Genomic DNA, 26,872 nt, shown 5'->3' with positions numbered 1-26,872 from the left:
CATTTTATTCTGTATTCGCATAGCAACCACATTCCTCCCCTCCTGTTCCTAAATAGATCAAATGCCCATTCATACTAGCTACGTTCGACTTCATAGTTAGTATATGCTTCTTCCTCTTATTAATGGGTTTAAGTTGAGACTTCTCTTTGCAGAGCTTAACTACAGATAAGACTTCTACAGAACCATGTTTAAATTCCCTGTGGAAATAGGAGGAACACATCTTAATATTTCCTATAATTTGGGTTATTATTATTTTGACTTTCTCTGGTTCCTTATAAGTCTTTGAATGTAAAACATTGAGATATACTCACATTACTCAAGATATAGTTGTATCCTAACTTTATACACGAGTAGAACAATGATGATTTCTTTGTTTTCAGCTCCCTTCTTGATCATGCCTAGCCTTTTGTGGACTATTTTGGCCTCAGGGAACTGTCTGTTGTGATTACCATATCTTTTTCCTGATACTTAGGAATGGTTCAGAGTTTATTGTCTTAACCTCAGTTGGGAAAGTTTTCCTTACAGTTGACCACAGTTAAATATATGACACTTTTTACCCATTCAAATGACCTCAAAAGATTTACCAGTAATTTCACTCTTTAAGCTCAGTATTTTCTACCTGGAATCATTGAGACCCACGTTGAGACCCTCAGAGTGCCCTCACCTAGCAGATTACAAATGTTTGCTGAGATTATTGTCCATTTTGATGACTATAGTCAGTTTTGCAACTGAGGAACTTGAAGTTGTGCCGAAGCAACTTTTGCAAATTACAATACCTATTTCATCACAAATCCAGGGCTATAACCCATTATTAACTGCTGGTCAAGGTTTCTTTCTAAAACTTAGTCACAGTAACTTCTGATTCTCAGACTGTAACTTGAGTGCAGAAATTGGAACAGAGTTGTTCTTTGTTCTGTAGCAATATGTATTCAAAAAGGCAAACATTTTATTTTTGTAAATAACATTTTTCCCTAGAAGAGATGTTGAGGGAATTAATATCAGTCAAGGTTGTGTATCGATAATCAAACATAGCTAGCTTAAAAACTTGAAGTGAAAGATTGGTTAGTACTCAATCAACTGAACTGTTTCTTTCTCTGCAGTATTGTGGTTCTTGACATGATTGCTTAGTTTCCAGTGTGACACTTCTGGAGATCCGTAAATCAGGGCACATGCTGAGTCGCAGTCTATCATCCTGAGTCCTAGCATTCGTTATTTATTCCTTTCATTATCCAGCATCGACTTACTGCACAAATCAGTTGAGAAGCTTATCATGTTGGCCCTCTGAAAGAAGAAGTACACACATTTGGGTAGCTCTTCAATTACCAACATGCACAGATTATCTGAGTTTATAAGCATGTATTTTATTATTATTTCACTTTTAAATGTCAGATGAATCTGGTATAAATATAAATCTACAGAATGGGACACAGTACGGTGCCACAATATGTCTTTGGTCTATCAGTAACATCCTGGATGAAGTGTTGCAAGAGTCGTGAAATCCTGTAGTTTGAATTGTTTCATTCCTTGACAAAACGATATAGATAAAAAACTTGTAAATTTTTCTTTTCTATGTATTCTGCAGGGTCTACTCTTAGGACAGCTATATCAATCAATTACACTGCCTTTCTTTTGTTTTTTTCTGGCTGTGCCGCAGGGCTTGTGGGATCTTAGTTCCCCAATCAGGGATTGAACCTAGGCCCTCAGCAGTGAAAGCGCAGAGCCCTAACCACTAGACTGCAATTCCCTACACTGCTTTTTTAAAATTGCATAACTCATAGCTGCTTCATCTGTCTCTATGTGCTGATTTGTTTCTGTGAGTCTAGTCTGATTCACTGTCCAATGAATATTTCTCAAATGTTCTTTATCACACAAATCTAAGCCCTCAATTTTATTGTCCTTAGCAAAAACCATTGCATCTCTTATTATCATTCATATCTGCCCAAGTGATACATATTTCACACGTTGCAACCCTTTTAGAAAAGATTAATTCTCCAAAGTTGTATGTAAAGTACATTTTACAAGTTGAAAATATATTATTAAAATTTTATTGAAGTACAATATACGTAAGGAAAAGTACATATAACATAAATGTCTAGCTTGGTGAATGTGCACAAACTGATTACAAGTGTGTAAACAGCACTCATATCAAGAAAAAGAATATTACCGGAACCTCAAAAGTCCCTGTCATGTCTCTTTCAGTGACTACCAGTCCAACAAAGGTAACGGCTATCCTGACTTCTATAGTCATCTTACTTTTTCCTGATTTTATACATTTTATAAATAGAATAATACAGTATGTCCTTGGTTTTGGCTGGTTTCTTTGCCTCAACCTTATGTTTGTGAGGTTAATACATATCATTGAATATAGATGTAGATATTTAATTCTCGTTGCTGGATAGTATTCTGTTGATAAACTTGCCGCAATGTATTTGTCCATTCCATTTTATAGTAGATGGGAATTTCGGTAGTTTCCAATTTGGGTAATCTTCTAATTTAGTACATGTCTTTTGGTGAATATAAGTATGCATTTCTCTGGGCTATATACCTGGGAGTGGAATACAAGTCAAATAATATTTTAAATATCTTTGACAAGTTGATTAGAGAAATCTATGGTGTATCCTTTTATAAAGAAAATACTCTGTCCGTAATTTCTACTCTGCAAAATGGATTCTCACATATGGTTAGTTATTTCACAAGGGGCGATACATCTGCTGTCTTTCTAGTATTCATCGAATTGTACTTATGTTAATAACAATATGATAGTTTATTGTTGTTATTATCCTCTGGAGCTCAGTATGTTTCAAATATTGAAAATGCCCATAAAAATATCATCCAATATACACATGTACTTTTCCATGTTACTCAGTCTAAAATTTAATTTAAAAGACAGACTGAGGCAAAAAGACATGCCAACAGATTCTCTCTGACCTACAGTTTATTTTAAGAATGTTAGAGGTCACTGATTAGTTTTGGCTTACAGGATTCCTCCCCCCCACAGTTATTTTTAATTTATGGATTTTTTTTTTTTTTTTTTTTTTTTTTTTTTGCTGTACGCGGGCCTCTCACTGTTGTGACCTCTCCTGTTGCGGAGCACAGGCTCCGGACACGCAGGCTCAGTGGCCATGGCTCATGGGCCCAGCCGTTCCACGGCACGTGGGATCTTCCCGGACCGGGGCACGAACCCGTGTCCCCTGCATCGGCAGGCGGACTCTCAACCACTGTGCCACCAGGGAAGCCCCCAACTGAATCATTTAGCGGTATAGCAGGTTAAGGGCTAGAGGCAGTGGGTTTATGAGACAGAAAAAACATTGTGAGCAATTCTCATATCAGACAAAATAGACTTTAAACTAAAGACTATTACAAGAGACAAAGAAGGATACCACATAATGATCAAGGGATCAATCGAAGAAGAAGATATAACAATTGTATATATTTATACACCCAATACAGGAGCACCTCAATACTTAAGGCAAATGCTAACAACCATAACAGGGGAGATCAACAGTAACAAAATCATAGAAGGGGACATTAACACCCCACTTTCACCAATGGACCGATCATCCAACATGAAAATAAGTAAGCAAACACAAGCTTTAAATGACGCATTGAACGAGATGGACTTAATTGATATTTATAGGACATTCCATCCATAAACAACAGAATACACTTCTCAAGTGCTCATGGAATATTCTCCAGGATAGATCATATCTTGGGTCACAAATCAAGCCTTGGTAATTTTAAGAAAATTGGAATTGTATCAAGTATCTTTTGTGACCACAGTGCTATCAGACTACATATCAATTACAGGAAAAAAACTGTAAAAAATACAAACACATGGAGGCTAAACAATACACTACTAAATAACCGAGAGATCACCAAAGAAATCAAAGAGGAAATCAAAAAATACCTAGAAGCAAATGACAATGAAAATACGGCGACCCAAAACCTATGGGATGCAGCAAAAGCAGTTCTAAGAGGCAAGTTCAAGCAATAAAATCTTACCTCAAGAAACAAGAAATATCTCAAATAAACAACCTAACCTTACACTTAAAGCAGTTAGAGAAAGAAGAACAACAACAACCCTAAATTTAGCAGAAGGAAAGAAATCATAAAGATCAGATCAGAAATAAATGGAAAAGAAATGAAGGAAATGATAGCAAAGATCAATTAAACTAAAAGCTGGTTCTATAGGAGATGAACAAAAATGAAAATCATTAGCCAGACTCATGAAGAAAAAAAGGGAGAACACTAAAATCAATAGAATTACAAATGAAAAAGAAGTAGCACCTGACACTGCAGAAATACAAAGGATCATGACATTTTACCACAAGGAACTCTATGCCAATAAAATGGACAACCTGGAAAAAATGGAAAAATTCTTAGAAAAGCACAGCCTTCTGAGACTGAACCAGGAAGAAATGGAAAATATAACCAGACCAGTCACAAGCACTGAAGTTGAAACTGTGATTTAAAATCTTCCAACAAACAAAAGCCCAGGACCAGATGGCTTCACAGGCGAATTCTATAAAACATTTAGAGAAGAGCTAAGAGCTAACACCTATCCTTCTCAAATTCTTCCAAAGTATAGCAGAGGGAGGAACACTCCCAAACTCATTCTATGAGGCCACCATCACCCTGATACTGAAACCAGACAAAGATGTCACGAAAAAAGAGAACTACTGGCCAGTATCACTGATGAACATAGATGCAAAAATACTCAACAAAATACTAGCAAACAGAATCCAACAGCACATTAAAAGGATCATACACCATGATCAAGTGGGGTTTATCCCAGGAATGCAAGGATTTTTCAATATATGCAAATTGATCAATGTGATACACCATATTAAATTGAAGGATAAAAACCATATGGTCATCTCAATAGTTGCAGAAAAACTTCCAACAAAATTCAACACCGATTTATGATAAAAATTCTCCAGAAAGTAGGCATACAGGGAACTTACCTCAATCTAATATAGGCCATATATGACAAACCCACAGCCAACATCGTTCTCAATGGTGAAACATTGAAACCATTTCCACTAAGATGAGGAACAAGACAAGGGTGTCCACGCTCACCACTGTTATTCAACATAGTTTTGAAAGTTTTAGTGACAGCAATCAGAGAAGAAAAAGAAATAAAAGGAATCCAAATTGGAAAAGAAGAAATAAAGCTGTCACTGTTTGCAGTTGGCATGATGCTATACATAGAGATTCCTAAAGATGCTACCAGAAAACTACTAGAGCTAATCAATAAATTTGGTAGAGTAGCAGGATACAAAATTAATGCACAGAAATCTCTTGAATTCCTATACACTAATGATGAAAAATCTGAAAGAGAAATTAAGGAAACACTCCCATTTACAATTGCAACAAAAAGAATAAAATACCCAGGAATAAACCTACCTAAGGAGACAAAAGACCTTTATGCAGAAAACTGTAAGACACTGATGAAAGAAATTAAAGATGATACAAACAGATGGAGAGATAGACCATGTTCTTGGACTGGAAGAATCAACATTGTGAAAATAACTATACTACCCAAAGCAATCTACAGATTCAGGGCAATCCCTTTTAAACTACCAATGGCATTTTTCACAGAACTAGAAGAAAAAATTTCACAATTTGCATGGAAACACAAAGGACCCCGAATAGCCAAAGCAATCTTGAGAAAGAGAAATGGAGCTGGAGGAATCAGGCTCCATGACTTCAGACTACACTACAAAGCTACAGTAACCAAGACAAAATGGTACTGACACAAAAACAGAAATGTAGATCAATGGAACAGGTTAGAAAGCCCAGAGATAAACCTACACACATATAGTCACCTTATCTTTGATAAAGGAGGGAAGAATATACAATGGAGAAAAGACAGCCCTTCAATAAGTGGTGCTGAGACAACTGGACAGCTACATGTAAAAGAATGAAATTAGAACACTCCCTAACACTATACACAGAAATAAACTCAAAATGGGTTAAAGACCTAAATGTACGGCCAGACACTATAAAACTCTTAGAGGAAAATATAGGCAGAGCAGTCTGTGACATACATCACAGCAAGATCCTTTTTGACCCACCTCGTAGAGAAATGGAAATAAAAACAAAAATAAACAAATGGGGCCTAATGAAATTTAATAGCTTTTGCACAGCAAAGGAAACCACAAACAAGATGAAAATACCACCCGCAGAGTGGGAGAAAATATCTGCAAATGAAGCAACTGACAAAAGATTAATCTTCAAAATATACAAGAAGCTCATGCAGCTCAATATCAAAAAAATAAACAATCCAATCCAAAAATGGGCAGAAGATCTAGATAGACATTCTCCAAAGAAGATATACAGATTGGCAACAAACACGTGAAAGAATGCCCAACATCACTAATTATTAGAGAAATGCAAATCAAAACTACAATGAGGTATCACCTCACACCCGTCAGAATGGGCAACATCAAAAAGTCTACAAACAATAAATGCTGGCGAGGGTGTGGAGAAAAGGAAACCCTCTTGCACTGTTGGTGGGAATATAAACTGACACAGCCACTATGGAGAACAGTATGGAGACTCCTTAGAAAACTAAAAATAGAACTACCGTATGACCCAGCAATCCCATTACTGGGCGTATACCCTGAGAAATCCGTAATTCAAAAAGAGTCATGTACCACGATGTTCATTGCAGCTATATTTAGAGTAGCCAGGACATGGAAGCAACCTAAGTGTCCGTCGACAGATGAATGGATTAAGAAGATGTGGCACATATATACAGTGGAATATTACTCAGCCATAAAAAGAAATGAAATTGAGATATTTGTAGTGAAGTGGATGGATGTAGAGTCAATCATACAGAGTGAAGTAAGTCAGGAAGAGAAAAACAAACACTGTATGCTAACACATATATATGGAATCTAAAAAAAAAAGGTTTTGGAGAACTTAGGGGCAAGAGAGGAATAAAGACACAGATTTAGAAAATAGACTTGAGGACACGGGTGGTGGGGGGAAGTATAAGCTAGGACGAAATGAGAGAGTGGCATGGACATATATGCAGTACCAAATGTAAAATAGGTAGCTAGTGGGAAGCAGTCACATAGCACAGGGAGATCAGCTCGTTGCTTTGTGACCACCTAGGGGGGTGGAATAGGGAGGGTGGGAGGGAGACACAAGAGGCAGGGTATATGGGTATATATGTGTACATTATAGCTGATTCACTTTGTTATACAGCAGAAAGTAACACAACATTGTAAAGCAATTATACTCCAATAAAGATGTTTTAAAAAAAAAAGATTAAAAAATTAAAATGTCGGGCTTCCCTGGTGGCGCAGTGGTTGAGAGTCCACCTGCCAATGCAGGGGACATGGATTCGTACCCCAGTCCGGGAACATCCCACGTGCCACAGAGCGGCTAGGCCCGTGAGCCATGGCCGCTGAACCTGCGCGTCCGGAGCCTGTGCTCCGCAATGGGAGAGGCCACAACAGTGAGAGGCCCGCGTACCTCAAAAAAAATAAAATAAAATAAAATGTCAAAGAAAAAAAAAGAGGGAAATGTGAAAGACTTAATCCAGTGTTCAAATTATATAGACCTGAAATGCAATAAAGAGACAATTATTGCTTTTAGAGAAGAAAGACTCAAGGTCCTGGCTAGGGTTTAACTTTGAAAGTAGTATTTTTACATCTTTCTAAAAAGGAAACATGGATATTTGAAACAGTATACATGGACAATTCATTTAGCAGTTATCAAAAGTATACCAAGTGCCAAGCACTGAGCTGTGCCCTGAGAAATTTTTTAAATGAATAAAATTCTAACTTAGACTAGGTTCCCCCAGAAGCTGACCTTGAAACAATGATTTAAGTAATGGTGATTTACTTGTGTGGTGGTCCCTGGAAGTACCAGTAGGGGAGTGGGACAGTGAAATGTGTAAAGGAAAGAAGCCAATAATTGAGCCAGTTATACTGAGCAGGTTATTGCTGTGGGCAGCTAGAGGGCAGCCCCAATGAATGAAGTGTAGGAGATAGTGCAAAATGCACCTGACAGTTGTCACCAACAAGGGGCAATTATCTCCCCCCTCTCATCCATCATTGGCTGATTGACTTGTCAGTTCTCTACAGTAAGATTTCTACCACTCTTTAGCTGTATGGTCTTCAGGAAGTTTCTTGTGGTCAAAGCCAGTGGATACTTTCGGCATGGGCTTTGGGAAATCTGACTGCTTGGGTCTAAGTGTTGGCTCTTCCACTCACTATCTGTATGACCTTAGGCCAGTTCTTTAACATGGTCCCTATTTCTTCATCTGTTAAATGAGGAGAACAGCAACAACAATAACAACACAAGCAATTATACCTACCTCATAAGATTTTCATGATGATTAAATGAGTTAATACAGGTAAAGAGCTTAAAACAGTGCCTTGAGCAGAGTGGGTATTCAAATAATGTTTTATTATGATTTTTATTAGCTCTTGTGACATCTATGGTATTTAAAATGTTAACCACACTTGTGTTTGTGAAATTTTCTCTTATCCACATTTCTGTGGAAGGGCACTTTCCAAGTGATCCTCCTGCCTCTCTAGCCGTTCATCCATCTTATTGACTATTGACGCTGTATTCTGTGTTTATGTGTTATATTTTTCAAGACTCCATCTTTAACCCTCTTTTGCTCAGTCTATACCCCATACCAATGAGAATGTGTTCCTCTTACTGGCTTCAGTTTTTACTTCTCTCCAGTGATTTCTAATCTTGGATTTCTCTGTCTTCCAAAATATGCAGCTATACCATAGCACCTTCAAGTCCAGCTGACTAAAATGATAGTCCTATGTGAAAGATCCTCAAAACTTTTCACTGAATAGGTGTAGGATTGAACTCATTATCTTTTCCTTAGAACTGTTGATCTTTATTCCTCGAGTAGATGGTAAATAACACTTCCATCTAACAGGTACCAACCAACCAGAAGCCAGGGAATCTGTCTTAGACTCCTTTGTTCCCCCAGTGCTTGGCCTAATGCCTGGTATCCAGTAGCTGGTAAATAAAATGGTAACTGGCAGGATGGATAGATAGGTGTGAATGGAGGGGTAGCTAGATTGTTGAGTGAGTCTATAACTATAAATCTATTTCGTTAAGTATTATCTCATGATCAAGTACAGTTGAAGGTCAAGGATGAGAAAGCACATCTTTAGTGGGACGCATACCCAGTAAACCATTTTCTCTTGCTAAATTGTACACACATGACCCCTTTGGGATGAAAACCTCCATTGCTGTGATTGAACAGGCATTCAAATGGTATGTTTGTCTGAAATAATGTTATAGGCTATGAAAGTTTCCTCCTTTTTCCACAATTAAGAAATATCTACCCACATGATAGGAGAAACTACTTCTTTCTCATATCAAGTGATGGCCTAAAAATATAGATTATGTCTACCCTATTGAAATGAATTTAGGATGTAGAAAATATTCACTGGCATGAATGCAAATGGCTTACCATGTTTTTGTCAAAAATACTAGGCGTTCTAAACATTTTGATAGCGTAGTAAAATGTCACTAATTAAGGCTGATTAAGGCAAATTGTAATCATCGGCTTTTAGAGGAAAGTCAATTTCATTATTTGCAAATACATGTAATACGTATATGACAATAGGCCAAGAAAAAGAAGAGGTGCCAGCTATGCATAATAAAGTAGCCTGCTGGGATAAGTTGGAAAATGGTTTGTAATTGTGTTATTAGTTGTTTCTATGATTGATAAGAAAATATTCCAGAACACTTAAAGACTCTTTTACTAATATTTTAAATAGCTTTTTTTATAATAGCATTTACACTAGTAGTTTTGTAAACTAAAGATTAAATAGACTAATAATTGTAGATCTCAACTATAATAAGTGCTATACTACCCAGTGGGTGAACAACAGCAATGCAACAAGAAAAAAAAATGGTGCTCAAAGATTATAAGGAGTTATTGACATTTAAACAGGTTGACATGTTAACCAAAGTTGGAAGATGATATGTTGACTGGATTTGCAATGCATAGCAAACACCCAAACCAAAATGAAACTGATAAAAGCAGTACCTGTAATGAATGTCACTTACTTGGTTTTACCTATTCTAGGTACCACATTCTTTAATTCATGTCACAATCAGTAGTCTTGTAGGGTCTGTTTAGTACTGATGGTTATTTACAAAATATCTCAGGTACTTATTTAACTCATAACTTCTTATAACTTTAGGGAGGCAACAGCAGGTTTAATTAAGAAAGACTAAGCTTATGTCATGAAATAAGAAGCACGGGGCTTCCCTGGTGGCACAGTGGTTGAGAGTCTGCCTGCCAATGCAGAGGACACGGGTTCGTGCCCCGGTCCGGGAAGATCCCACATGCCGCGGAGCGGCTGGGCCCGTGGGCCATGGCCGCTGAGCCTGCGCGTCCAGAGCCTGTGCTGTGCGACGGGAGAGGCCGCAGCGGTGAGAGGCCCGTGTACTGCAAAAAACAAAACAAAACAAAATAAAAAGCGCAAGACTGTGCCGTATACGTTTTATTTGTCCATTGCCCTTCTCTACCTCGCTCTCTACTCTGGGTGGTTGATCTGTGTCATCATTGGTCTCCCATGCCCTCTGGCTTCCAATTGGTTTAGCCACTGAGGAGCCCTGGTAGGAAATTGAAGAGAGAGGGCAGAGAGGTCAGGGTATTTATTCTTCTAGTTCCCTACCTGTGAATTTGCTTCAGGCTGACTCTGTCCCTTGATAAAAGGTTACTGCTCTTATCAAGGTGGTTTCTCCTCATGATTCTCAGCTTCTGGCCACTTCTCCCTCCCCTGATTTCTTGGGCCTAGATGTACTAACAGCTCCACTGCTGCAAGGCCTAGTTTCTTATATTAAATTTGGTGATTTTCCTACACTCTGATTATGTTATAATTTGTTCCTTTGTCAATAAATCTCTCAGATTATCCAGGCCAGATCACAGAGGAATATGTATATCAAGCTAAGATATTTCAGAGGACCGTGGGGAGACATTGAAGGGTTTAAATGAGAGAGTGGGGTGATCAGATTTATATTAGTTATTACTATGTCTACAGTGTAGAAGTTACATTGGAAAGTGGAGACTTGAGGGAGAGGAACTATGTACAGTCTATTGCAAACATGTAGACAGAAAATGTTGGAGCTTTGCCGTGGAAACGTGTGGAAAGAAGAAAGGAGTTCTGTATGAGAAAACTTAGTAACCAATTATATATGGTGTTTGGTGAGGCTTAGGGAAAAATCTAGAATGTCTGTCAGATTTCCTGCTTAAGGAGTAAAGTAAGTGGTGGTTTTATTTCCTGTTTTCTATGGCATTATTTCCATTTTATGAAATCAGCTTAAAATGAAGATTATGTGGTGCTCAAAGAAAAGAAAAAGCAATCTTGTTATGTTTATTTTTAATATTCTAAAATAAAGTATTCCAGAGCAAAATCTATAGGGAATCTCCATTTTTGACTCACAGTGATACCAGAAAATAGCCTTGATGTAAGCCTGTCCTACTTACAGAATATAACTGTCATTGTTACAAGAAGTTTCCAATGTGCCTATCTGGTCTTGGATTGCCGCAGAAAAAAAGTTTTGAGAGCAAGTGGTTTATTTGGGAGTTGAGAGAAATATCAATAGGGGAATGAGAAAATGAGACAGGTAAGGCAAGACAGCCAGTAAAGGTTGGTACATAATCAAGCAGTTTACCACCATGACCCACTAGAGCTTTATCCCACTGGGAGAACTCTGGAACCCTTATAAATCACATACCTCACAGATATCTCCCATAGCAAAAGCGTGCTAGAATATTCATACCCTAATGACTACCATCAGTCATTGGTTACAGGCTGTTCCTGGGAGGTAAGGTGGTGGGAGACTGGGCAGGGGAGCCTCAATTCCTTAGTGTATCTAGCCTACCGCTTAGATGGCAAAGCAAACTTTATGACAACACAAAGCCTACAAAGAATGAAATGTCAGTGATGGTATTGGAGGTCAGGCTGTTGGGCAATGAAGTGATAAGGGCAAGGAGATGTGGGCATTCTGCTATAGGAGCTTTTGGAAAGATTACTCATATTTGGCTCTAAAGATTAAGAAAAGACACAGTAAGAGAGGGCAGACAGCAGAAGCAAGAAGAACTACAGTCCTGCAGCCTGTGGAACAAAAAATACATTCACAGAAAGATAGACAAGAAGAAAAGGCAGCGGGCTATGTACCACATGAAGGAACAAGATAAAACCTCAGAAAAACAATTAAATGAAGTGGAGACAGGCAACCTTCCAGAAAAAGAATTCAGAATAATGATAGTGAAGATGATCCAGGACTTCAGAAAAAGAATTCAGAATAATGATAGTGAAGATGATCCAGGACTTCAGAAAAAGAATGGAGGCAAAGATCGAGAAGATGCAAGAAATGTTTAACAAACACCTAGAACAATTAAAGAACGAACACCTAGAAGAATTAAAGAACAAACAAACAGAGATGAACAATACAATAACTGAAATGAAAAATACACTAGAAGGAATCAATAGCAGAATAACTGAGGCAGAAGAATGGGTAAGTGACCTGGAAGACAGAATGGTAGAATTTACTGCCATGGAACAGAATAAAGAAAAAAGAATGGAAAGAAACAAAGACAGCCTAAGAGACCTCTGGGACAACATTAAACGCAACAACATTCACATTATAGGAGTCCCAGAAGGAGAAGAGAGAGAGAAAGGACCCGAGAAAATATTTGAAGAGATTACAGTTGAAAACTTCCCTAACATGGAGAAGGAAATAGCCACTCAAGTCAAGTCCAGGAAGCGCAGAGAGTCCCATACAGGATAAACCCAAGGAGAAACACACCGAGACACATAGTAATCAAATTGACAAAAATCAAAGACAAAGAAAAATTATTGAAAGCAACAAGGGAAAAACGACAAATAACATACAAGGGAACTCCCATAAGGTTAACAGCTGATTTCTCAGCAGAAGCTCTACAAGCCAGAAGGGAGTGGCATGATACATTAAAAATGATGAAAGGGAAGAACCTACAACCAAGATTACTCTACCCAGCATGGATCTCATTCAGCTTCAGTGGAGAAATCAAAAGCTTTACAGACAAGCAAAAGCTGAGAGAATTCAGCACCACCAAACCAGCTCTACAACAAATGCTACAAGAACTTCTCTAAGTGGGAAACATGAGAAGAAAAGGACCTACAAAAGCAAACCCATAACAATTGAAAAAATGGTAATAGGAACATACATGTGGATAATTACCTTAAACGTGAATGGATTAAATGCTCCAACCAAAAGACACAGGGTTGCTGAATGGATACAAAAACAAGACCCATATATATGCTGTCTACAAGAGACCCACTTCAGACCTAGGGACACATACAGACTGAAAGTGATGGGTTGGAAAAAGATACTCCCCACAAATTGAAATCAAAAGAAAGGTGGAATAGCAATACTCATATCAGATAAAATAGACTTTAAAATAAAGAATGTTATAAGAGACAAGGAAGGTCACTACATAATGATCAAGGGATCAATCCAAGAAGAAGATATAACAATTATAAATATATATGCACCCAACATAGGAGCACCTCAATACATAAGGCAACTGCTAACAGCTCTAAAAGAGGAAATCGACAGTAACACAATAATGGTGGGGGACTTTAACACCTCACTTACACCAATGGACAGATCATCCAAAATGAATATAATTAAGGAAACAGATGCTTTAAATGACACAATAGACCAGATAGATTTAATTGATATTTATAGGACATTCCATCCAAAAACAGCAGATTAAACTTTCTTCTCAAGTGCACATGGAACATTCTCCAAGATAGAGCACATCTTGGGTCACAAATCAAGCCACAGTAAATTTAAGAAAATTGAAATTATATTAAGCATCTTTTCTGACCACAGCGCTGTGAGAGTAGAAATGAATTATTGGGGAAAAAAAACGTAAAAAACACGAACACATGGAGGCTAAACAATATGTTACTGAATAACCAAGAGATCACTGAAGAAACCAAAGAGGAAATCAAAAAATACCTAGAGACAAATGACAACGAAAACACGATGATCCAAAACGTATAGGATGCAGCAAAAGCAGTTCTGAGAGGGAAGTTTATAGCAATATAAGCCTACCTCAAGAAACAAGAAAAATCTCAAATAAACAATCTAACCTCACACCTAAAGGAACTAGAGAAAGAAGAACAAAGAAAAACTGAAGTTAGTAGAAGGAAAGAAATCATAAAGATCACAACAGAAATAAATGAAATAGAAACAAAGAAAACAGTAGCAAAGATCAATAAAACTAAAAGTGAGTTCTTTGCCAAGATAACCAAAACAGATAAAACATTACCCAGACTCATCAAGAAAAAGAGGGAGAGGACTCAAATCCATAAAAAGAAATGAAAAAGAAGTTACAACAGACACCACAGAAATACAAAGCATCCTAAGAGACTATTATAAGCAACTCCATGCCAATAAAATGGACAACCTGGAAGAAATGGACAAATTCTTAGAAAGGTATAACCTTCCAAGACTGAACCAGGAAGAAATAGAAAATATGAACAGACCAATCACAAGTAATGAAATTGAAACTGTGATTAAAAATCTTCCAACAAACAAAAGTCCAGCACCAGATGGCTTCACAGGTGAATTCTGTCAAACATTTAGAGAAGAGCTAACACCCATCCTTCTCAAACTCTTCCAAAGAATTGCAGAGGGAGGAACACTCCCAAACTCATTCTGTGAGGCCACCATCACCCTGATACCAAAACCAGACAAGATACTACAAAAAACAAAATTACAGACCAATATCACTCATGAATATAGTTGTGAAAATCCTCAAGAAATTATTAGAAAACAGAATCCAAAAACACATTAAAAGGATTATACACCATGATCAAGTGGGATTTATCCCAGGGATGCAAGGATTCTTCAATATATGCAAATCAATCAATGTGATACACCATATTAACAAATTGAAAAATAAAAACCATATCATCATCTCAATAGATGCAGAAAAAGCTTTTGACAAAATTCAACACTCATTTATGATAAAAAGTCTCCAGCAAATGGGCATAGAGGGAACGTACCTCAACATAATAAAGGCCATATATGACAAACCCACAGCAAACATCATTCTCAATGGTGAGAACCTGAAAGCATTTCCTCTAAGATCAGGAACAACACAAGAATGTCCACTCTCGCCACTGTTATTCCACATAATTTTGGAAGTGCTAGCCAGAGCAATCAGAGAAGGAAAAGAAATAAAAGGAATACAAATTGGAAAAGAAGAAGTAAAACTGTCAGTGTTTGCAGATGACATGATACTATACATAGAAAATCATAAAGATGCCACCAGAAAACTACTAGAACTAATCAATGCATTTGGTAAAGTTGCAGGATACAAAATTAATGCACAGATATCTCTTGCATTCCTATACAATAATTATAAGAATTCTGAAAGAGAAATTAAGAAAACACTCCCATTTACTGTTGCAACAAAAAGAATAAAATATCTAGGAATAAACCTACCTAGGGAGACAAAAGCCCTGTATGCAGAAAACTATAAGACACTGATGAAAGAAATTAAAGATGATACAAACAGATGGAGAGATAGACCATGTTCTGGGATTGGAATTATCAATATTGTGAAAATGACTATACTACCGAAAGCAATCTACATATTCAATGCAATCCCTATCAAAATACCAATGGCATTTTTTACAGAACTAAAACAAAAAACCTTAAAATTTGTATGGAGACACAAAAGACCCCGAATAGCCAAAACAGTCTTGAGGGGAAGAAAACGGAACTGGAGGAATCAGACTGCCTGACTTAAGGCTATACTACAAAGCTACAGTAATCAAGACAATATGTTACTGGCACAGAAACAGAAATATAGATCAATAGAACAGGATAGAAAGCCCAGAGGTAACCCCACACACCTATGGTCAACTAATCTATGACAAAGGAGGCAAGAATACACAATGGAGAAAAGACAGCCTCTTCAATAAGTGGTGCTGGCAAAACTGGACCGCTACATTTAAAAGAATGAAAGTAGAACACTCCCTCACACCATTCACAAAAATAAGCTCAAAAGGCATTAGAAACCTAAATGTAAGACTGGGCACTATAATACTCTTAGAGGAAAACATAGGAAGAACACTCTTTGACCTAAATCACAGCAAGATCTTTTTTGATCCACCTCCTAGAGTAATGGAAATAAAAACAAAAATAAACAAATGGGACCTAATGAAACTTAAGAGCTTTTGCAATGCAAAGGAAACTACAAACAAGACGAAAAGACAACCCTCAGAATGGGAGAAAATATTTGCAAATGAATCAACAGACAAAGGATTAATTTCCAAAATATACAAACAGCTCATGCAGCTCAATATTAAAAAAACAACCCAATCCAAAAATGAGCAGAAGGCCTAAGTAGACATTTCTCCAAAGAAGACATAGAGATGGCTAAGAAGCACATGAAAAGCTGCTCAACATCACCAGTTAGAATGGGCATCATCAGAAAATCTACAAACAACAAATGCTGAAGAGGGTGTGGAGAAAAGGGAACCCTCCTGGCACTACTGGTGGGAATGTAAATTGATACAGCCACTATGGAGAACAATATGGAGGTTCCTTAAAAAACTAAAAATAGAATTATCATATGACCCAGCAATCCCACTACTGGGTATATACCCAGAAAAAAACGTAATTCAAGAAGACACATGCACCCCAATGTTCATTTCAGCACTATTTACAATAGCCAGGTTATGGAAGCAACCTCATTGCCCATCAACAGATGAGTGGATAAAGAAGATGTGGTACATGTATACAATGGAATATTACTCAGCCATGGAAAGGAACGAACTGGGTCATTTGTAGAGACGTGGATGCTTCTAGAGACTGTCATACAGAGTGAAGTAAGTCAGAAAGAGAAAAACAAATATCGTATATTAATGCATTTGTGTGGAACCTAGAAAAATGGTACAGTTGAACCGGTTTGTCGGGCAGAAATAGAGACACAGATGTAGAGAACAAACATATGGACACCAAGCAGGGAAAGTGGTGGGGAGGGGAGTGGTGATTGTGTGATGAATTGGGAGATTGGGATTGACATATATACACTAATATATATAAAATGCATAAGAACCTGCTCTATAAAAAAATAAACTACAATTCAAAAAAAAAGAGTAGTTTAAAGATTGCGGGAACATCCTTGGTAAAAAATGGAAATTAAGATGTGAACTACATCACTAGGAAGAGCATGAAAAGATAGATTCAGGGGAACCTGTTTGTGTGGATGAAAAGGAGAAGAAGGCATATGATTTAGATATGTCCTACTTGGGGCTGAGTAAATGGTTATGACATTTGCAGTTAGGAAGTGAGAAAAATCAGGTTAGTCAACGTGTTGGCACAGTGACTGAGGAAGAGAGAATAAGTAACAGGCTCTTTTTTTAGAAAGAAATAGTTCCTTTTCTATAGGTTCTGTTTTAGACATGTAGTGCTTGAGATGCTTTAGGGGATATTATGTGAAAAGGTCTTGCATTCAGTTATACAACTGTGTTAATGTACTATGTTAATAAATGTTTTATCCTGCTTTTAAAACTAAAAAAAAAAGGAATAGACACAGTTAAATTTTCACATGTACTATTGATGTTCTAGATCACCTTCAGGAAGTTGGTTTAACAAAAACTTATGTTTGCCTTTGAAAAAAGTAAGAAATTCCATTGTCCATCATTCTAGCTGTAACACAATGAGCAATTTCTTTTATAAGTAATATAAAATGTGAGATAATATTTGGGTGTTAAATTTCAAATGTCTTCTCCAGAGTAACATTTACTCCCATGTATTCATTTTTCCTTCTTTTCCAGTTGAAAGAATTCAGAGTCAGTGGGATGAAGTACAGGAACACCTTCAGAACCGGAGGCAACAGTTGAATGAAATGTTAAAAGATTCAACACAATGGCTGGAAGCTAAGGAAGAAGCTCAGCAGGTCTTGGGGCAGGCCAGAGCCAAGCTTGAGTCATGGAAGGAGGGTCCCTACACAATGGATGCAATCCAAAAGAAAATCACAGAAACCAAGGTTAGTATCAAAGATATGTTCTTAAAATAAAATACACTGGATAAAATTATACCATGGATTAAAATCTACTGATTTTTAATATTAATTTATGAAAAGAAAGCAAGCTGAAATGAACAGTAGTCTTTGCAGTCAAAGGAAAGTACAGATTAGAGGAAAATTGATGGCTAATATCAATGTTAAAATTAATTTTGTTTAATAAATTAGATACAATGGTGTGGTTTTCACATTGCATCATCTTTTAAGATCTCTTCAAAATTGTTGCGCGTACTTCTGTAGTATCATGAAGTCAATCAGGTGGACTTAATTCCTTCTTAGAAAAAGTAACAGGTCTACTCCTTCCTACTTTATTTGAGGGCACTGAATGGAGAAGGGAAGGGTGGATATGAGAATAAGGTAGGGATAAGGTGTACTCTCACTTTCTCCTCCCATTTTCTGACCTCCAGCCCAACTTCCCTTCTTTCTCTTCCTTTTCTTCTTCTTCGTCTCTCCCCCCCAACCAAACTTCATCATATATTTGTCCACTTAATAATCTAGAACTTTTCAGGATAAATGAAACAGAAAAAGGAAGGGAAAGGAAATTTGTTTGACTGTGTATTATCAAGCACCAGGCGTGGTACTTTATAAATATTGAATCCTTTCAAACCTCATATTTATAGGTCAGTTTGGAAGGACCTTAAATGCTAAACAATGGGTAGTCCTTAGGGGATTTTAAGCAGAGAAGTGGCATAGTGAGAACTTGATCACATTGAAGACAACACTCTATAGGGTTTTTTTCTGGTAGGAAAAGGCCTTCTGCTAAACACATATTTGAATCTCAGATTGCCTATGTCATCTGAGAAAAAAGCCATATAGTTTTCTTGCATGGAATGGCCCCCATTTCTAAATTAATCATTGTTTAGACTATGCTGAGTCACAGAGCATATTTATTTACACTAGGTTTATTTGAAAAATAAACCCTGAAATCTCAGTAGCTGAATACAATGGTGATTAATTCCTTGGTTGTGTCCTAGTTCAATAGAGGTCAAAGAACCCTTCTTGGGAGCTCTCTCCTAAATGGTGACTTGGGGGTCCAAACTTTTCTAATTTTATCAAACTATAATTTTAAAATCATGGCTGCCCAAAGTCACCACAGAAGAGTAAGAGAGAATGTGGTCAAGACATGGGGTTTTATGGCCAGGCCTCCAGATTATGGACATCACTTCCACCCAAAACCCATTGACCAGAACTTGTTCCCAATTTAATTTCAGGAAGAATAAATGGGAATAATGAACTAGTGAGCTTTTAGCCAGTCCTTGTCATAGCTAGTTTTCCAAAGGGTCTGAACAGCAACGAGGACAGGATTTTTATTATATGACAAGAATGTTAGAAAGCCACATAGGATTTTACAAACGTATCAGTACCTTTGTTGGAGGCAACATCTAGATGAATAAAAATTCTCTCTTTCACAAGATACTTTTTACCACTAAGATTTTCTCCCTTTGATGAGCATAGATGAATTAGGAATTTCTAATGATGGTTTGGCCAATTTTTCACTTGACTATGTGAAACAGAATCCATGTGGTTATTCTTGAGGGTTCTGGTCTTATCCATCATGTACGCAGTATGTTATGCTATTTCTTTTTTCCTCTCAAAAATTTAGGGTTCTGTGAATCTAGCGGATCACGGAACAAAGTGGTTAACTGGTTAGGAGGAATTACCAGGGAAAAATAATTTGGATTGGACCCTTGAGTTAGACGAGGGAAAGGAGAGATGAGAGGCATATAGAGACAGAGTTGATCAGGGCAACAAGACTCTGAAATTTGGCAATTGAGAAATACTCTTTTTTTTTTTTTTTTTTTTTTTTGTGGCACGCGGGCCTCTCACTGCTGTGGCCTCTCCCGTTGCGGAGCACAGACTCCGGATGCGCAGGCTCAGCAGCCATGGCTTACGGGCCCAGCCGCTCCGCAGCATATGGGATCTTCCCAGACCGGGGCACGAACCCGTGTCCCCTGCATCGGCAGGCGGACTCTCAACCACTGCACCACCAGGGAAGCCCGAGGAATACTCTTAAAACATACAGGAATCCTAAAGTGATAGCAAGAAGGATTGGGGTTTGATAGCTTTTGGAAAAGCAAGGAGCTTTAAATAAGAGACAGAAAGAGTTGCAAAAGAAAGTATGAAAGGAGGAAACAAAACAATTTTTTCATCAAAATGAGTAAGGTGTTTGGGACACCTGAAACAAAGACAAGATTGTATTATATTTGCTATTCTTGTCAAACTTTTGAAATAAAAATTTGCTTTTCAATAGTCCATCTAAAACTGCATCTTAAAAATGGCTCAGCCATTATCTTTGGAAACCTATGTTTTTGTTTGTATTATATGTTTAGGAATTTAATGATATATATTGCTGTAACTTCACTGTAAGTTCCTAACATAAAGAAGACTAAAGCTGTAATTTTCCTGTCCATTTCCTAAATGACATATGCTAAAACTAAAAGTAATACTAACCCTAATAACTAACATTTAGTGAGTACTTGGCTATTTGTCAAAAACTGTGCTAACCACTTCACATATATTGGCTTATTTCATCCTCCCAAACACTTTCCATGAAAAGTACTATTATTGTTCCCTGTTTACAGATAAGTAAATTGAAAGCCTAGAGAAGTTCAGTAACTCCTCTTTAAAAGCAGCGGAGTTGGGATACGAATGCATAGCAATTACTCTTTTTTTTTTACATCTTCATTGGAGTATAATTGCTTTACAGTGGTGTGTTAGTTTCTGCTTTATAACAAAGTGAATCAGCTATACATATACATATATCCCCATATCTCCTCCCTCTTTTGTAAACGACCTCACAGATTTCCTCCTTAACCGGTTGTCTGTGTGGCTAAAACAAATCAAGAAAACACCGTGAGGATCAAAAAGGGAGACCATTGTAGTTGTGAACTGACAAATAAGATTATATTACTGATAAGCCAACAGGTGGAAAATGAAAGCAGTGAAACAGTATACCAGGGAGAAGTTTTCATATTTTGTTTTACTGTGAAAAACTAAAAAGATAATTGCAAATTGTATTCCATTTTTAATGAAACTACAATGTTTAATTCTTATAAAAGGAGCCTTATAAAATCAGGGAGCCTTAAACAGTGGAGGGCTGCCTTTATGTCTAATGTGTTATCATTCCTGAATGATATTAGCTGGCTTATCACTTACAATTTTATTTGAGGAAGAAAGTGTGAAAATAGACATATTAGACAATGGTTAATTTGACAAGGATCTCCTTGCTCCATGAATTCTTTCTTAGTCTATGTGTCTAGGGTTAACAAGAGAGCTTGGTGAGCCTCGTAAGGCAGTCATCAGGCTGTCTCTATAGAATTGGAGAGCTGTGATTACAGCAGCCAGCCTCCTTTGGAGCAGCATCGCTGATGACTGCCCTCCCTGTGGCAATGAAATGGTTTCAAAGCCAACCACCACACCGTTACACTCTTTGAAAACTTAAACCAGTCACCATACCTGAGCTAAAGAAAAAAATCACTCATAATTCTGATATTTTCATGATTCATAATTGCTAACCTCTGTCTATAATCTCTTCCATTTCTTTTTTTCTTTTTCTTTTTTTTTTTTTTTGGCCGCACCACACGGCTTAAGGGATTTTAGTTCCCCGACGAGGGATTGAACCCAGGCCCTCGGCAGTGAGAGCATGGAGCCCTAACCACTGGACTGCCAGGGAATTCCCCTCACTTCCATTTCTTAGCTACATATTTTTAATTGTCTTCATAATGTAGATAAAATTTTGAATTCTGATTTTAAAGTTAGTATTATATAAATATATATGTTGCTACGTAACTTTGAATAATTATCATTTTTAATTATAATATTTCATTAAGTTCCATCTTTCACCATTTCCCTACTAATTAGACACTTAGAAAACCTCCACTCTCGGTTAGAAAAAATAGTGGAGAAAAAATTGGAATAACAACAGCCCCTTCACAAAGTAGAACTGAAATCTGAGATAGCATCTGGGAAAAGTCCATCTTGAAAGCATAGACAAGGTGGAAGGAGATAGAAACAGTAAGTATTTGGCAAAAGAATAGACTGTAGATAGCCCATCGTGTCAATAATTAATGAGTAGATCATTAAATGATGCCCATAATGTATGTTCAGTTTCTTTCTTTCCTATATAACCCTTAATTTTTTGGAAACAAAAACATAAGTTGAGTAAGTACTTGATTTTGATAACTGCATGGCTTCATTTGCTCTTCTACATGGTCCTAGTAAAACAATAATGCTCTTTTGAGATGGAAAGACAGATATTAGGGGAAATCATACAGGATTTCCATCCTAATCAGAAAGCCTGCCAAAAGGCTATGGCAGAATCCTATGAGAGATGATGCCATTTAACTTTCATAAGAGGTCAGATGGTATGCCTTTGGCACCTAAAACTGCCAGCAATGGTCATCATGGGATTTCTTTTTTTTTTTAACATCTTTATTGGGGTATAATTGCTTTACAATGGTGTGTTAGTTTCTGCTTTATAACAAAGTGAATCAGTTATACATATACATATGTTCCCATATCTCTTCCCTCTTACGTCTCCCTCCCTCCCACCCTCCCTATCCCACCCCTCCAGGCAGTCACAAAGCACCGAGCTGATATCCCTGTGCTATGCGGCTGCTTCCCACTAGCTATCTACCTTACGTTTGGTAGTGTATATATGTCCATGCCTCTCTCTCGCTTTGTCACAGCTCACCCTTCCCCCTCCCCATATCCTCAAGTCCGTTCTCCAGTAGGTCTGTGTCTTTATTCCTGTCTTACCCCTAGGTACTTCATGACATTTTTTTTCTTAGATTCCATATATATGTGTTAGCGTACGGTATCTGTCTTTCTCTTTCTGACTTACTTCACTCTGTATGACAGACTCTAGGTCCATCCACCTCATTACAAATAGCTCAGTTTCGTTTCTTTATATGGCTGAGTAATATTCCATTGTATATATGTGCCACATCTTTATCCCTTCATCTGATGATGGGCACTTAGGTTGTTTCCATCTCCAGGCTATTGTAAATAGAGCTGCAATGAACATTTTGGTACGTGACTCTTTTTGAATTATGGTTTTCTCAGGGTATATGCCCAGTAGTGGCATTGCTGGGTCATATGGTAGTTCTATTTGTAGTTTTTTAAGGAACCTCCATACTGTTCTCCATAGTGGCTGAACCAATTCACATTCCCACCAGCAGTGCAAGAGTGTTCCCTTTTCTCCACACCCTCTCCAGCATTTATTGTTTTAGATTTTTTGATGATGGCCATTCTGACTGGTGTGAGATGATATCTCATTGTAGTTTTGATTTGCATTTCTCTAAGGATTAATGATGTTGAGCATTGTTTCATGTGTTTGTTGGCAGTCTGTACATCTTCTTTGGAGAAATGTCTATTTAGGTCTTCTGCCCATTTTTGGATTGGGTTGTTTGTTTTTTTGTTATTGAGCTGCATGAGGTGCTTATAAATTTTGGAAATTAATCTATTGTCAGTTGCTTCATTTGCAAATATTTTCTCCCATTCTGAGGGTTGTCTTTTGGTCTTGTTTATGGTTTCCTTTGCTGTGCAAAAGCTTTGAAGTTTCACTAGGTCCCATTTGTTTATTTTTGTTTTTATTTCCATTCCTCTAGGAGGTGGGTCAGAAAGGATCTTGCTGTGATTTATGTCCTGGAGTGTTCTGCCTATGTTTTCCTCTAAGAGTTAGATAGTTTCTGGCCTTACAGTTAGGTCTTTAATCCATTTTGAGCTTATTTTTGTGTATGGTGTTAGGGAGTGATCTAATCTCATACTTTTACATGTACCTGTCCAGTTTTCCCAGCACCACTTATTGAAGAGGCTGTCCTTTCTCCACTGTACATTCCTGCCTCCTTTATCAGAGATAAGGTGACCATATGTGTGTGGGTTTATCTCTGGGTTTTCTATCCTGTTCCATTGATCTATCTTTCTGTTTTTGTGCCAGTACCATACTGTCTTGATTACTGTAGCTTTGTAGTATAGTCTGAAGTCAGGGAGCCTGATTCCTCCAGCTCTGTGTTTCGTTCTCAAGATTGCTTTGGCTATTTGGGGTCTTCTGTGTTTCCTTACAAATTGTGAAATTTTTTTTCTAGTTCTGTGAAAAATGCCAGTGGTAGTTTGATAGGGATTGCATTGAATCTATAGATTGCTTTGGGTAGTAGAGTCACTTTCACAATGTTGATTCTCCCAATCCAAGAACATGGTTTATCTCTCCATCTGTTTGTATCATCTTTAATTTCTTTCATCAGTGTCTTATAATTTTCTGCATACAGGTCTTTTGTCTCCTTAGGTAGGTTTATTCCTAGATATTTTATTCTTTTTGTTGCAGTGGTAAATGGGAGTGTTTTCTTGATTTCACTTTCAGATTTTTCATCATTAGTGTATAGGAATGCCAGAGATTTCTGTGCATTAATTTTGTATCCTGCTACTTTACCAAATTCATTGATTAGCTCTAGTAGTTTTCTGGTAGCATCTGTAGGATTCTCTATGTATAGTATCATGTCATCTGCAAACAGTGACAGCTTTACTTCTTCTTTTCCAATTTGGAGGGATTTCTTTTATTTGGCAGAATCTTGGTTTATTTCACAACCTGTTTCCCGGGCTATTAAGATTGGTCCAAACTTGCCAGTGGATTCTTTGGAAAAATTATTTCTTGATGATTTTAAACTTTCTTTTCCAGTGTAGAGAGATTTACCCAGGCTCAGAATTTTCATTTATTTTTTTCCCCTTTCATCCTTTGAAAGAGAAATTCCTTTTTTTGTCTCTCTTGTGATTGCTTTTGTGTCAAATTCAGCATAAAAGCTTTTCAAACGTGACGGCATTAGCTGTTTTGTGCGTGGCTGAGCTAAGAGTACATGAATTCAGTAGAGAAGTGAAATCTTATTTGAGCCTAGCTGATTTAGCTATATAATACTTAAAACTATCTGAGGTGAGAAACCCAATAGTTTATCAAATTATTAAATAAAGATTTCCAAGGCTGCAAAATATCTGTGTTTTGAAGACATTCTTTAGGGAACTTGAAATGTAGATACACTGTAATCATGTAATTAATTTTAAAAGTTGAACTTGTTATATGTAGTAAATCTGATAGCTATTTGAGGATTGCAAATTATTTTACCAGGGAAGAAACTAATCAGAGAGAACTTTTTTTTTCAAATATGGAATTAGAGCCTTGTCATTTTCATTATTTGAGGGGATGGGTGGCATTAGATAGTATCCTTATCTACCAAAAAGATATATACAGTAATGGAAGCTAAATTCTCCTTTCATACATTTTATTTACTCTTAGGATGAGCACAAAATTAAATCAGCAAATTGACCCACCCTGGTAGTTTGAGGTTTGGATTTCTGATACAGTAATGAAAAACATTATCAGAAAACTTCTTCGTAGGACCTGCCATTTTTTCATGTAGTTTCTTTATTCCCTTTTGTTCTCCCCTAAAGATCCCACATGATTAAGAAGAAAGAATCAATAACCTGATAGTCCTTTTCCTCCCAAAGTATGTATAAAGCTATTAAATTTCTCAAAGCACACAAACAGAGTGCTTCCTACATCACTGATAGAGCACAGGAAAAATAATGGGTGGTTTTCCAGATACTGCTATAGTATATAAATATTTAATGCAGAGTCACAAAGACTTGGATAGCATTATGCTCTGATTGCACCATATTTTGCCTTATTTCCTTTTCACACTTTAACTTATTCCATGCTTGAAAATATAATGTGGCAACTCTGTAAATCCACTCCTCCATAAAAGCAGCAAATGCAAAATTGTTAAAATTGCCTTTTCTAAACTCTGGAAATTAACCAGAGGTTGGCAACAATATGTAAACTACTGAACTTCACTAAGAACAGCAGGGTTTGAGGGTTTTTAACTTGGCCTTTTCCCATCAGTTTCTCCCAGCTACACAGTAGCCTTAAAAATTAATAGTCTTACAGCTACCAGAGAAAAAGAATAGAACTTGTATTGAGCATGTTTTCTGACCACAACAGTATGAAACTAGAAATCAATTACAGAAAGAAAAATGAGAAAGGAACAAACATTTGGAGACTAAACAATAGGCTACTAAAAAAGTAATGGGTCAATGAAGAAATTAAAGGGAAAATCAGAAAATACCTCAAGACAAATGAAAATGGAAATACAAAACTCCAAAATCTATGGGATGCAGCAAAAGCCGTTCTAAGCGGGAAGTTTATAATGATGCAGGCCTTCCTCAAGAAAAAAGAAAAATCTCAAACAAGCAACCTAACATACCATCTAAAGGAATTAGTAAAAGAACAAAGAAAGCCCAAAGTCCTCAGAAGGAAGGAAATAATAAATATAGGAGAAGAAATAAATAAAATAGAAACAAAGTAAAACAAAAAAATAGAAAAGATCAGTGAAACCAAGAGCAGGTTTTTTGAAAAGATAAACAAAATTGATAAACTTTTAGCCAGGCTCACCAGGAAGAAAAGAGAGAAGACTCAAATAAACAAAATAAGAAATGAAAGAAGAGAAATAACAACCAATACTAGAGAGATACAAATAATCTTAAGAGAATACTACGAACAGTTATACACCAACAAATTGGACAACCTAGGAGAAAATGGACAATTTTCTAGAAACATACAACCTGCCAAGACTGAATCAAGAAGAAACAGCCAATTTGAACAGACCAGTCACTAGTAGTGAAATTGATTTTCTAGTAAAAAAAAAAACCAAACCTCTCAGCAAAGAATAGTCCAGGACCAGACAGCTTCATAGGAGAATTCTACCAAACATATTAAAGAACTTAAACCTA

The 26,872-nt window shown here is 37.0% G+C and overlaps 1 protein-coding gene across 3 annotated transcripts in view; it reads left to right on the top strand.

The window, feature by feature from the left end:
• Positions 1-26,872, top strand: part of DMD (dystrophin) — a 2,124,682-nt gene that overhangs the window by 1,546,674 nt on the left and 551,136 nt on the right. For all 3 annotated transcript variants that reach the window (XM_060001925.1, XM_060001919.1, XM_060001920.1), the window contains one exon: positions 17,850-18,061. In XM_060001925.1, coding sequence (XP_059857908.1) covers positions 17,850-18,061 — 212 coding nt within the window. The remainder of the gene's footprint in view (positions 1-17,849; positions 18,062-26,872) is intronic.

This window comes from Delphinus delphis, chromosome X (assembly GCF_949987515.2).
Source record: "Delphinus delphis chromosome X, mDelDel1.2, whole genome shotgun sequence".
In the NCBI taxonomy this organism is placed as follows: domain Eukaryota; kingdom Metazoa; phylum Chordata; class Mammalia; order Artiodactyla; family Delphinidae; genus Delphinus; species Delphinus delphis.
This window is presented reverse-complemented; position numbering and strand designations above follow the sequence as displayed.